Source organism: Suncus etruscus, chromosome X, assembly GCF_024139225.1.
Source record: "Suncus etruscus isolate mSunEtr1 chromosome X, mSunEtr1.pri.cur, whole genome shotgun sequence".
Taxonomy (NCBI): Eukaryota; Metazoa; Chordata; class Mammalia; order Eulipotyphla; family Soricidae; genus Suncus; species Suncus etruscus.
In genome coordinates, this window is record NC_064868.1 from 116,465,182 (window position 1) to 116,478,526 (window position 13,345).

General features: G+C 40.5%; 1 protein-coding gene across 3 annotated transcripts in view; it reads left to right on the forward strand.

Moving 5' to 3' along the window:
- The window catches only part of LAMP2 (lysosomal associated membrane protein 2), a 54,193-nt gene that overhangs the window by 35,134 nt on the left and 5,714 nt on the right, over positions 1-13,345 (forward strand). The window contains exon 9 of one of the 3 annotated variants that reach the window (XM_049767592.1): positions 11,636-12,294. The exons of 1 other annotated variant lie outside the window; for it this stretch is intronic. In XM_049767592.1, coding sequence (XP_049623549.1) covers positions 11,636-11,772 — 137 coding nt within the window. In that variant the 3' untranslated portion in view covers positions 11,773-12,294. Of the gene's footprint in view, positions 1-580; positions 781-11,635; positions 12,295-13,345 lie in introns of those variants that run through there. One more of the 3 variants, XM_049767591.1, reaches the window with a different exon arrangement.

Genomic DNA, 13,345 nt, shown 5'->3' on the forward strand with positions numbered 1-13,345 from the left:
CATAATTGTTTACAGGTTTATAACAATCTGAGGGTCCAAAAGGTGAATTATGACTGTTAAACGAAATTAGAAAAAAATCTTGTCTGTATTGATTGTGCAGTGAAATATGGTAAAGAGATAACACTCTGTGTGTTTCCTCATCTTTACTGTCTGGAAGTAAACCATTCCTTGTTGCTAGAGATTTGGGTCTGTGCTATTAACATTCCATGACCTGAAACAATTTTTTGATCATTTCCAGAAAAAAAACTCATTCCCCCCAAAACAAAACAACCCAATCCATCCCAGATTTATTATAGCTAATAAAGCAGGCATATATGTGTATATGTTCATTTGCAGATGACTATTCAACACACATACATGAGTATGAATGAAAGAACAGTTTTATTTTGGATTTTTAATTATAGAACCATCCGTATTTTTCTGTAGCCTTATTCTTAAAATGCCTCTATTAAAATACATCAATTACTTACAGTTGATTTTATAGAAAGCAATTCTGACTTTTGAATCAACATCTTTTTTTTAACTTTTCAACATTCTCCTTTGATTATACTCATTATTTGTTACACACTTTTTTTTTCACCTACAGCCCAAGAGTGTTCGCTGGATGATGACACCATTCTTATACCAATTATAGTTGGTGCTGGTCTTTCAGGCTTGATTATCGTTATAGTGATTGCTTACCTAATTGGCAGAAGAAAGAATTATGCTGGATATCAAACTCTGTAACACTAATCCACATGTGATCTCTGTTCAAAACAATAAAGCAAGTACAAGTTCTAATATGCAATGCTGTTCCACTTAAGGTATATTTAGGTCTATTCATCTTAAGGTATATGTAGTAGCTATGATCTTAGAACTGGTGGTTACGGGGGCTTTGGAACTTAGAGAAAAATACCCCAGAACTGTAAACTACAAATTCACCAACTGATTTTGGTTTCCCTAACCAAAGAAATTTCAGACTTCCTCTAACAAGAGGCATGTGCAAAATCACTTTAATTAGAGGATTTAGTTAATTCTCTCTGATTAGTATTTCAGTATTTTTACTTTAAATATTCAAATCAGAACTAAACAAGTTAGGAAAACCAATTTTTAAACAGAGATCTTTTTCCTGCATGTCATTGAATTGAGACCACACATGCATTCTACAGTGGCTCTGTACTTGCTCCTTTTGCATTTTGGGGTGATTTTGTTTGAAGTTGTACCTGGCTGTTTTGGCGCTGCTCCATATTTATTTGACCTGTGAGAGATAATAGATCTGGAAAGGGTCTGGTATTAGGATGTTCTTAGTCATGAATGCTTTCCTAATGCTTTTTCGAAGACACGTGTCTTTGAATATGGATATTATGACAAAAGATAATGAAAGCTACTGAAATGTTAGAGTAGGCACTCATTTTATTGTTTAATCTTTTGGTTTTCAAAAACCAAACTGGATCGTACAGTGGATAGCACACTTGCCTTGCACATGGTTTACCCAGGTTTGATCCCTGCCACCTCATGGTCCCCCAATACCATCAGCAGTGATTCCTTGCGCAGGAGCCATGCTAATCTACTCTATAGCATTTAATTTTAGTATATGTGCTGCCAAAGCAAGTACATTAGGACTGTTTCCTGAGCTCAGAACTAGTAATAAGCTCTGAGCACTGTTGGGTGTGCCCCCCCCCCCAAAAGCAAAAGTAGTGCGAGACACAAGCTTTTTCTACTGGGCATTTTAATCCATTTAAATACCTACTTTCGAGATTATTGCAATGCCATGCCAACTTAGGCATTCAGTCCTTTATACCTACAAATTGGGCTCTCTCTACATGCAGTGCACAAATCACTGTAGATTTTCTTTAGTCTTCCAGGGTCTTTGAGGGTAGAAGTAAGTTTTCTTTTTTTCAAGGTGGTGGAAGTTTTCTTTTCTTTAAAGAAGGAATACTAGTATGTTCTAGAACCTAGAGGAAGTGCACTTAGACTTAGAAAGTAACTCATACCTAACCCAAAAGTTTTGATCTGCCCATTAAATCCTGTTCCTGTTTTTCAAGTTACATTGATTGTTTCAACATTCACTAACTTGGCTTTCACATTTAAATGGCTCTGTGCTAATCAAAACTTACACTGTCATTGTTCATTATGGGAGAATCATTATTAATTCATGGACTTTGGATTGAGTCTTATTCCCTGGGGAGATGCAGCAATTGTCCATTTGCTGTACACCACCAAATGTTTATAGGAGCAAGCAAACCACTTTGGCTTGATAAGTTAACACAGTGAAAATTGGATATTGCTCCTGGGAGGGCTCTTTGTGTTGGAATGGCTGACCAAATATTAAAGATTAATTCATATGCAGCCATCGATGGAAGGTTTCTGTCTTTGTGTGTGTACCCCCAGCCTCTCCCCTTATTCATCGGAGGATGTGGAGGTATCTGAGTTCCAAAGTCTTGATATTGAAGGAATTTGGTTGTCAAGCTACATGCACACATACACCACACACAACATACACACATAACCATTAGATGTGTACATCTATAAGTAAGAATTTGAGTGTTATTTTTGCCCACTTCAATTGACTTTATGTTTTAAGTAGTATGAAATTTAACTGTCTGAAAACTCGATTGTTGATTAGTCCTTCTTGTCTAATTAACTAGCCCCTCTTTTTTTGGCGGGGGAGTCATGCTCATCAATGTTTAGAGTTTAGTCCTGTCTCTGCACTCAGGAATTACTCCTGGCTGTGCTCAGGGGACCATATGGAGTGCCAGGAATCAAACCCGGTGGGCCACATGAAAGGCAAGCACCCTACCTGCTGTACCATCTCAGCCCCATAACTATCCTGTGTCTTAAAGCCATGTAGTGACAGCCTCAGACACCTTTTAAAGATGAAACAGAAAACCTCCTTTCCAAATGTTTTTTCCTAACTAGTGAAATAGCCTCAGATTTTGGTAACCTTTAAAGAAACCTTTTAAGAAAGTAGACCCTGGATATTTCTCATGAGTCAAAATAAAGCAGCTTTTAAAACAAAAAAAATTGGAAGCACAAATGGGTAGCACTGGCTTAATGCTGTTAATATTTCTAAAAATTTCTACATTTAGATTATATACCTGATTCATATTAAAATACCTCTATTATTAAGCACGGTTTTATAGAAAATCTGACTTCATTGGATATTTTTGTATTTTACATGGGCCAGTTTATATACTGTTATTTACACATTATTTCCTATAGCCACATGTTCTTTGTACCTTTTATAATTTAATTTGTTTTACTGAATGTGCACCCTGATGGTCTAACACTCTCATTTGGTTCTGGATGTTTTTCGTGTTTTAGCATTTGTATAAAAAATACTGGTCCATGTAGATACTTCTAGTGTTTTTTTCTCAAATGTTTAAACCACTAGTCGATGTATCTCTCTCGAATATTTGCCTGTCCAGTTTGCTCAAAATACTGCTTCTAAAATAAACAATAAAGATTCTTTTATTTCTTAAGAAACTTTGCTCACATTTCCCTCCCCCCATTGGTCAAGTCAAGATTTTGTTTACTATAAAATGGCTATTTCTTCCCCAAGGAAAACCTTATAGAAATGCTCAGAAGTAGGGCTCAATTACTTTCAGATTATTCTGTGGATTTCTCCTTCAGAACACAGTAAGCCCATAAATAGATATTTGCTCGATGTAGTCTTACCTCGCCCCAAAAATTTTGAGTTTGCCATATTCTAGGTAACTTCCCAGTCACTTTATTATTAGTTTATTTTTTGTTTCTTGGGCTACACCTAGCAGTGCTCAGGCTATTTCTGGGTCTGCTTGAGTGAAACCCTAGTGGTGTATGGGATCTATGTGGTGCTAGGGATTTGAACCCAGGTCTACCTAATCCAAGACGAGCATCGTAATTTTCTGCACTATTTCTTAGCTCCCCCATTCACAGTCGCTTCAGAATATCACCAAAACACATTAACCCATCTTAATTATGCTTCAAATAAAATATCAAGGGCCTGGAGCGATAGCACAGTGGGTAGAGCATTTGCTTTGCACATGGCCATCCCTTACAGTTCTTCAGGCCTCACAGGAGTAATTTCTGAGCACAGAGCTAGTAGTAACCCCGAGTACTGCCAGGTGTGGGCCACCCACTCAAAATAATGTGTCGAACACATAGTTAATTCTGATTTTGGTATGCATGTTATTTTGTTTTTTGTTTTGTTTTGGTTTTGGTTTTTGGGCCACACCCGGCATTGCTCAGGGGTTACTCCTGGCTATCTGCTCAGAAATAACTCCTGGCAGGCACGGGGCACCATATGGGACACCGGGATTCGAACCAACCACCTGGATCGGCTGCTTGCAAGGCAAACGCCACTGTGCTATCTCTCCGGGCCTTGGTATGCATGTTTTGGGGTGACATTTGGTAGTCTGGTTATTCTAGCACCGGATATTCCCACCAGTTCCATGAGTAAACCCCTGTCTCCTACATGCTAAGCATGTGCTCAGCCTATTGAGCCATCTCTGGCCAAGCACAGTGTTTCAACTGAAGTTTTTTGGATTTTTCTATTTTTCCTGTTCTTTGCATTTGGGTGCCACTCATGGTGGGGCTCAGAGGCTACTCCCAAGTCAGCTCCAGGGTAACTCCTGGCAGTGTCCAGAGAACCATGGTACTGGGGATCTAACAAGGGCTGACCAAGTATAAGGCAAGAACCTGAACCCTTGGGCCAGAGAGATAGCATGGAGGTAGGGTTTTGCCTTGCATGCAGAAGGACAGTTGTTCTAATCCCAGCATCCCATATAGTCCCTTGAGCCTGCCAAGAGCGATTTCTGAGGGTAGAGCCAGAAGTAGCCCCTGAGCACTGTCGGGTGTGACCCAAAAACAAACACAAAAAACAAATAAAACCTGAACCCCCGTCTGTCCAATCCCTAAAGCAGGGGTCTCAAACTCAATTTACCTGGGGGCTATAGGAGGCAAAGTTGGGGTGATCCTTGAGTGCAAAGTCAGTAGTAAGCCTTGAACAACTAAAACAAAACAAAACAAAAAAAGATTCCTCTAGGGCAGGGCCACAAAATGTTGTATGGTGGGCCGTTTGCGGCCCACAGGCCGAGAGTTTGAGACCCCTGCATTTTTGCATTTTTTCCTGATTACTTTTATTCTTCCTGTTTTTCCCCAGTTTTATTAGAGGCATTGTGATTTGCAATATTGTTCATGGTTAATAGGGTTTTATGCATAGAACATTCCAGTAACTTGCTCTTCGTTAAACTATCCACTTCCCTCTACCATTATCCCAGTGTCAAAGGAATTATTACAAGACTAAAATTTTAAGTTTGAGGGTTAGCGAAATTTTTTCTGTATTTCTTTAGGAAAGTCTTGAGCTCATCTTGCTTTTGAAACTAATGTAGACATGTTTGAAGTTAGTTAATATACCAGTTTGAGTATACTTAAGTAACTTAAGTATCTTTAGATTCATGCAATGTACTTCACTTTATAGACCTAGAAATAATAAATATCACAAAGGAATGTGATTTTGGAGGAAGATGAAGCATCTAATCAGCATTGACTTTAACACTTTAAACCCTCTTCTAAGCCCCCAACCCCATCTTATTTTTTTTTATTTGGGGGCCACACCCTGCATTGCTCAGGGCTTATTCCAGGCTCTGTTCAAGGATCATTTCTGGTGGTGCTCAGGGAGCACCATTTGGTGTAAGAGATCAATTTCTTGTTAACTGCATGCAAGGTAAGAGTCTTACCCTGCTGTACTATCTCTCTGGCACCCAAATGTGTTTCTCTTTTTTTGGGGGGAGGGGCAAGCTGTGCTCAAGACTTATTTCTGCCTCCTTGCTCAGGAATCACTCCTGTTGGTGCTCAGGTGCCCATATGGATGCTAGGAATTGAACCTGGGTCAGCTACATGTAATACAAGAACCCGGCCATTTGTATTAGTGCTCTGGCCCCCAAAATGTGATTTTTTTGTGTTATTTTTGAACCACATCTGGAAAACTTCGGGGTTACACCTGACTCTGCACTCAAAAATCTCTCCTTGAATGCTGGGGAATGAACCCGGATCAGATATGTGCAAGGCATCCTACCTGCTATACTATTTCCTCAGCCCTGAAATTTTTTTCTTCAGGGCATGATCTTATAAAAAAAGACTGTTTTACTAAAAATTGATCTGCTACCTAAAGAATTTTACAGCTTCAATTCATAGAATCAATAGTTATTATAAGTTAATATTTCACATACTAATTGAGAGCATTTTAAGTAAATGACAGCATCTAGAAAGATCTTGGTATTAGCAGAATTGCCTTTCTGATCTACTCAGGGAATATTTGTCTTACATGAAAGCCTTATTGGCAGTATTTATGAAAGTCATTTCAGTACTAGGTCAAGTACCCAATTTGGGAAAGAGAACTATGAATCTGTTGCCAGAATAAGAAATTAGTGATTCTTTTTCTTTGAAAAAACACATTCAGTTCAAGGCTTAATACTTTATGGTACCTATCACCTACTAGTTTCTATGCTGGATAGTAATTTGGGAGTTTCAAAGGGGAAGAACTAACGGGGCCCACCATATAGTCATAAGTCATACCTGGCACCATCTATTATCTGGATTTTTAAAAGAACAAGAAGCAAGTCTAAAGGATCATTGAGCTCGCAGCCAAAGTCCATGTCATAAAGTCCATAAACTCTCAGGATTGCATCTTGTTCCCAGTGAATGCCCCAGAGGCCAGCAAAAAACCCTGGCACATTTCTTAATTGCAAGTACAATCGAATTGCAGTCTATTCATTCTTTTTTGACACAATTCTAATAAGCTTAATTATCTGATTTATGCATCTCTGGAAGATTGTGAGGGAGAACTAGGGCAAAAAGAGGCAAGGGAGCGGAAAAGAAAAGGTGGCTCAGCAGTTACAGCTTCCTTCCCACTCCGCAAGGGGATCTCCTTGCTCCTCTTTATACTGAGTCAATACTTTTCCTGGTCAATGCTTCGGGATTCCTATTATTGCTCTGATCTACTAAACCTTATTCCATTTACCATCCTCGGCCATATTCCCCTTGTCCGTGCCAATGGTTCATCCATGTTGATGGCTCATCCCCTCATCCCTTAAGCATATCCGTTTCTGACCTAATGTTTCCCTTCTAACTGTACATATGTTATTGTACATTTTGCATCCCAATTTTTTTCCAGTGAAGAGTGGGTTTGATCCATAAATGTCTGCTCAGGGCTTAGTCTCAGGGGTTACTATTGGAGGTGCTAGGGCTCAAAACTAGATCAGTTTGATGCAAGGCAGGTACCTTGCCTATAGTACCGTTGCTCCAACTCTCCCATCCCAGGTTCTTTATTTCCCACCCAATCATTTGCCATTCCCTCAGCAATTTGACACATGGTCCCAAACCCTCCTCATTTAGGGATCCAATGGACGCTTCTTTTTTTTTTTTTTTTTTTTTTTTTGGTTTTTTGGGCCACACCCGGTGATGCTCAGGGGTTACTCCTGGCTATGCGCTCAGAAGTCGCTCCTGGCTTGGGGGACCATATGGGACGCCGGGGGATCGAACCGCGGTCCATCCTAGGCTAGCGCAGGCAAGGCAGGCACCTTATCTCTTGCGCCACCGCCCGGCCCCCCAATGGACATTTCTTAGATTTCTTAAATTTTTTATGCTAGTCCCTCACAATAATATCATTTTCTTCCTCAGCTTCTGTGGTACCATTTTAAGTGGTGCCAGTGATCAAACCCAGGGATTCACACATACAAGTTTAGTGCTCTACGACTGAACCACATTCCTGGTCTGTGGAACTAAGTTAGGTTTTGTGGTGGTGGGTTTTTGAAGGATAGGTTTGTTCCCAGTTAATGCCCCTGTTGATCAGGGGATGTTCCTGACTCTGCTTGGGAGGTGACCCCTGGTGGTGCTCAAGGGACTGTATTCAGTACTGGAGATCAAGCAGGTTGGCTGCATGCAAAACCTTAACTCTTGTGACATTTAACCAAGTTTTGTTTTGTTTTGGAGCCCCTCCTGATAACTTGGGTGGACACGATTTTAGTTCATTATATTTCTTGGTGCCAGTGTGGTACCTTATTTTTATCTACAATTTTTCCTGCACCTTCCCCCCTCCTATTGTTGTTCCCAAAGATTTTGCCTCTGACCCTCTTTACTGCACTTTCCTTACTACAAACCCTTGTCCCTGGAAGGGCGGAGGGTTTGTATGACTCTGGCTGAGTACTTGCTTGTATGTGTGAGGTACTGGTTTAAAACCCGTGGACCAAAAACAATTTCTTGTGCATGGTATCTGGTTGGAATGAGCATCTTAAATCGAGCAGATCCCAGGCTATATGTTCCTTTTTTCCACCTCCCTCTATCCACCCATAATTCCCCTTAAAAATAAGTAAACCTGAAAAGCACTTATTCATTATTCATGTTGATGAATGGCGCTGGTAGGCATTTACATCATTACTCCTATGGAATTGGAAAGGACACTCGTACCTTCTATTGCATCCCAAATGTATGGGTCAGTTCTGTATCCTTATAGGAACATCAGTCCTTTCTACATCAGCATTTTGTTAACCCACTTTCAGACCATATCATTGGTCGTCTGAACTCCAGCGACCGAGTCATTTCCTAATAGTTCTTCCAGTCTTGGCATCTGACATGACTTATGAAACATACCCTGTTTGGTGGTGCTCAGAGGCTTCTCCAGACTGAATCTTGCTTCTAATGGTCCTCAGGGGACATTGCGGTCCATGGGTTCACCCAGATTTCTGATATGCTAAACATATGCTTTAGCCCATGGAGCTCTCTCCTTGGCCCTTGCACTTAGGGCCAAACAAGCTAGAGTGTACAATGCCTTTGTGAACTAGTCCTCAAACCATTTCCCACCTATTTTCCAGCTTAGAGTGTCTTTTGATCCTTTGCTTTAGTTCTGCCAACCTGCTGGCATTTTTTCTGAGATGGACTATCAATTTTTTTCTTAGTCTCCTAATTTCTTGTGTGAGCACTCCCAAACGGTGTTCAGACCCAGGGGTGGCTTCCTGGTGAGAAGAACTGAGGATGTGCTCAGAGTGGCTTCCAGGGTTGTGCTAGCAGTGCTTGGGAGATCATATCAGAGATTGAGCCTTGGCTGGATGTAGGAAAGGCAAGTGCCTTGCCTTGCGTGCTGTACTATCACTTTGGCTCCACCACCAGTTTAATTTTAGATGTCTCTCTGAGGGACCAGAAGAGTACAGTGGGTAGGGCGATTGTCTTGTAATATAGCATTCATGTATTTCTTCAGCACTGCCAGGAGTGATCATTGAGAGCAGAGCCAGGAGGAAGCCCTGAACCCTGTTGGGTATGACCCCAGAACAAACAAATAAAACTAAAAAAGTCTTTGCAATAGCTGGTGTGTTCTTCCCCCATCCTGGCAGGGTTAATTCCTACCTCTAAAATGCTCTGCTCTAGATTCACCTCTTTCTGAGTTCGCCTGTGTAACAGGATTGTGTTCACCTGAAACACACTTCCCCATTTTCTCTGTGTGTGTCTCTCTCATTGAATCACCATGAAATAGTTAAGTTATTGATGCTTGAGTTTCAGTCATGCAATGTTCCAACACCCATGATCACTACCCTTTACCACCACTGATGATCCCAGTTTGCCTCCCATTGTCAGCACTGCTTGTGCCCCCACGCCCCCCACTCAGTCTGCCTTCATGGCAGACACTTCTCTACCTTTTTATTTTCTTTTAGGCACCGTGGTTTTCAATACAGTTCCTGAAAAGGTATAAGGTATCATGATAGCACCTTTTGTAAGGAAAGCCGCCAGTATTTTTCTGTTTGGTTTGATGGCTACATCTGGTACAAATGCCTTACCCACTGTGCTATCCCTTGAACTTAACTGCCAGTTTTCTTGGCCGACTGTCACTGGATTAATTGTTTTAAGGCAAATTCTTAGGCAATTACGGCCAACTTCTGGTTTTGCCCATATGAAGTGACCCCAGTCTTGTTCTGTGTTGACTTACCTTTTCTGTTTCTTTGATTTTGGTTTTTGGGCCACCCTTGACAAAAGTAAGGGACAGCTTACTCCTGTCCCTGCATTCAGGCATCACTTTTGGTGGGGCTTGGAGGATGCTGTGAGGTGTCTGATACTGAACCTGGATTGACCTTGTTCAAGGCAAGCACTATCATTCCAGTCTCTCTGTTGACTTGTCAAGTCGGCTTTAGTGGTTGGTTCCTGTATTCAGGTCATTAATACTTCACAATTGGCACTGTCTTCTGCAACAACACGGTTGAACCTTTAAAGGTCATACACAGCTTATTCATCACAGAAAGGCTGATTTGCCCATTCTCTTAGGTCGTGAAAAAATAATTCTATTCATGTAGGTAGACACATATATAGATGATAGGTAGGTAGGTAGGTAGGTAGGTAGGTAGGTAGGTAGGTAGGTAGGTAGATAGATAGATAGATAGATAGATAGATAGATAGATAGATAGATAGATAGATAGACAGACAGAAAGATAAAGAAAGAAGATAGTGCTGTGGTTTACAGAATTGCTCATGATACAACATTGTAACATCACATTCCACCAGAGTGTCCCCCTACCACCTACCCCCTGTCGCTTATCCACCCCCATTTTAAGGTCAGTATTATAGTAGACTAAGTTCTGTTGTCTTTGGCCATTTATTGTACCCTTACTGTGCTTCTTTTAATCCCACATATGAAAGATCTTTCTGTATCTGTTTCTCCTTCTGACTGACTTCACTCAGCATGATACTCTCCAAATGCATCCTCCGAGCAACAAATTACATGTTTTCATCTTTTCTTATAGCTAGGTAGTATTCCATTGTTTATATATACTACCAGTCACCTTATCTTGACACTCGGGTTGTTTTCATATTCCATTATCTTCTTTCAAAGAAATCTCGGAAGTATGTGATCATTTTTCTGTCTCTTTCATCCCAAACATGTCTTTGGAGGGGTATTTAAAATACATGATTTGATTACTTAGAAAAATTGATTTTGTGGAATGTCTCATTTGCTTATCATGAATGACAAGGACATACTATCTTGGTCTAAAAATGTGTTGGGGGGGCAGAGAGTTAACACAAAGTTAGGACATTTGCCTTGTATGCAGCCTTCCCAGGATGGACAGTGGTTCGAATCCTGGCATCCCATATGGTCTCTCATGCCTGCTAGTGGTTATTTCTGAGTGCAGAGCCAGGAGTAACCCCTGAGTTGTGCCAGGTGTGACCAAAAATATTGTGTTGGGAACTGTAGTCATTTTAATTTATAATGTACAGGCCAGAGAGATAGTACAACAGATAGGGAGGGTACTTGCCGTGCATGCAGCCAAACCCAGTTTGATCCAGCATCCTATCTGGATCCCTATGTCCCTGAGCATAGAGCCAGGGAGTAAACCTTGTGCACTGCCAGGTATGAACCCCCCAAAATAAAACAAAAAATGTACAGGAACCAGAAAGATAGCACAGTGGGTAAGAGGTTTGCCTTGCACACTGCCAACCTTGGTTCAATCCCTATCACCCAGGATCCCTCAAGCCCCACCAGGAGTGACCTCTGAATAGAGGGGTCACATAGAGTTAGGGGTAACCCAGTTGGGTGTGACTTACTCAAATACCATCAGGTGTGACCTAAAAACTAAATCTTAAAATGTATGGATGTGAAATTGTGTCACTGTTTTTGTCCTCTCTCCACATCTAGCTCAAGACTGCAATGCAGATGACAACTTCCTTGTGGTAATAGTGGTGGCAGCAGCCTTGGCCGGAGTGCTTAGCCTAGTGTTGCTCACTTATTTGATTGGTCTCAGGCGCCATCACACTGGATATGAGCATTTTTAGAATCTGATCAGCAAACCCATTGCTTAGATACAAATACTTATAGACACATAAGATTTTCTTGCCTGTTTTGAAACACTTGGCTCTTTAAGATTGATTTGTAGCAACTTTAGTTCTTAATCAATTCTAGTTTGGGGAGATACATATTTATGAAGTCAAATGTTGTACCCCTGAGCTATACTCCCAAGCCTGAGATATATAGTTATGAATAAAAATGCTTAGCTTCCATATGCTTAAATTTTTTTAATGTTACATTCCTGATCCTGAAGACAAACATTACAAAGAATATCAGGGGGCCAGGGAACACCAAGCACTGCTGGATATACTCTCTCCCCACCAAAACAAAAACAAAAACAAAAAACAAAGAAAACCCCATCAGTTTGCAATGACGCATATGTTTTAAGTCAGTGTTTCAGAAACCTTGGCCAAATTTTGATCCTAACACATAAAATACTACAATGGCCATTATAAGGATGAATTGTGTGATTATCTGTTGATGAAATTAATAAATACTGTTTCTCTGCACTGTTTCATTTTACTGTTTAAGTGCTGCCCTCATTAAAACTGCACAGTCCTTTTGCATACAGTTCCTTACATACATATGGGTATGGCATAAGTTTGCACCATATCTACTTAAACTTCGTTTTCAGTTTAGTGAGTTTCCTCCGACACATTAATATATTTTTGATTATATGACTTTTGCTGGTTGCTTTGAGTGCAAGTTAAGGATGAAGTCAGCATCTCAGGCTTGTGATTTTTCCCCCTAGTCTAAAGAAACAAAACAAACAAAAAATAGACCCAAGAGGCCACAGGGCTATTTAAACTGAACTTCAAAATTGGAGTGTTTACAAATTCGTTTCTTTTCAGCAACATAGTCTGTTTACATTTTGTGTAGGTTTTTGTCTTAACTACTGGTGGATTTTTTCCCCTCTTGTGTTTGTTTCCCCTTTGGAGGCCTGCTTAGCACTGAAAGATAGAAATATTCTATGAACTAATTAGGACAGATTGTGTTGTATTTGTCTACCTCATCCTGTTGATCTCTAGAGCATTAAAATCTATTTAGTGTTGTCATCGGCCTGGTACTTAGGAAATGTAAGCTAACAACAAGCTCAGAAGGGATGTAGCACAGCCTAGCAACTGGGCTCTGGCTTCTTCCAGGCAGCCCCTGTGGGGCAGAGCCGAGCCGGGGGTGTAAAAGAAGCTGTTGGCATAGAAATGAGCAAGATAATCAGGCCCTATTGAAGCATGTGCACTCCACATTATAAGTGCAGCCCAGACACTGAATGTGTAGAGAGATATAAAGGAAGCTTAATCAATAGACATGAAGATGTGCACTGAAGTGATTATTTTATTAACTCATTCTATGTCTGGCTTGTTCAGAATTTCTGTAACTCACTGATTACAGCATCTTGGTTCAAATTCTGCATCTCACAAGGCTTTCCAGCAAAATAGAATAAATCCATCCCATTTTACTAAGGCTCATGCCTTGCTGAAATTCATATTATAGATACAGAACCTTAGCGACTGCTCTTGTTCTTTTGTGAGTGACGAAAGGACAAGAGAAGGAAAAATTGTG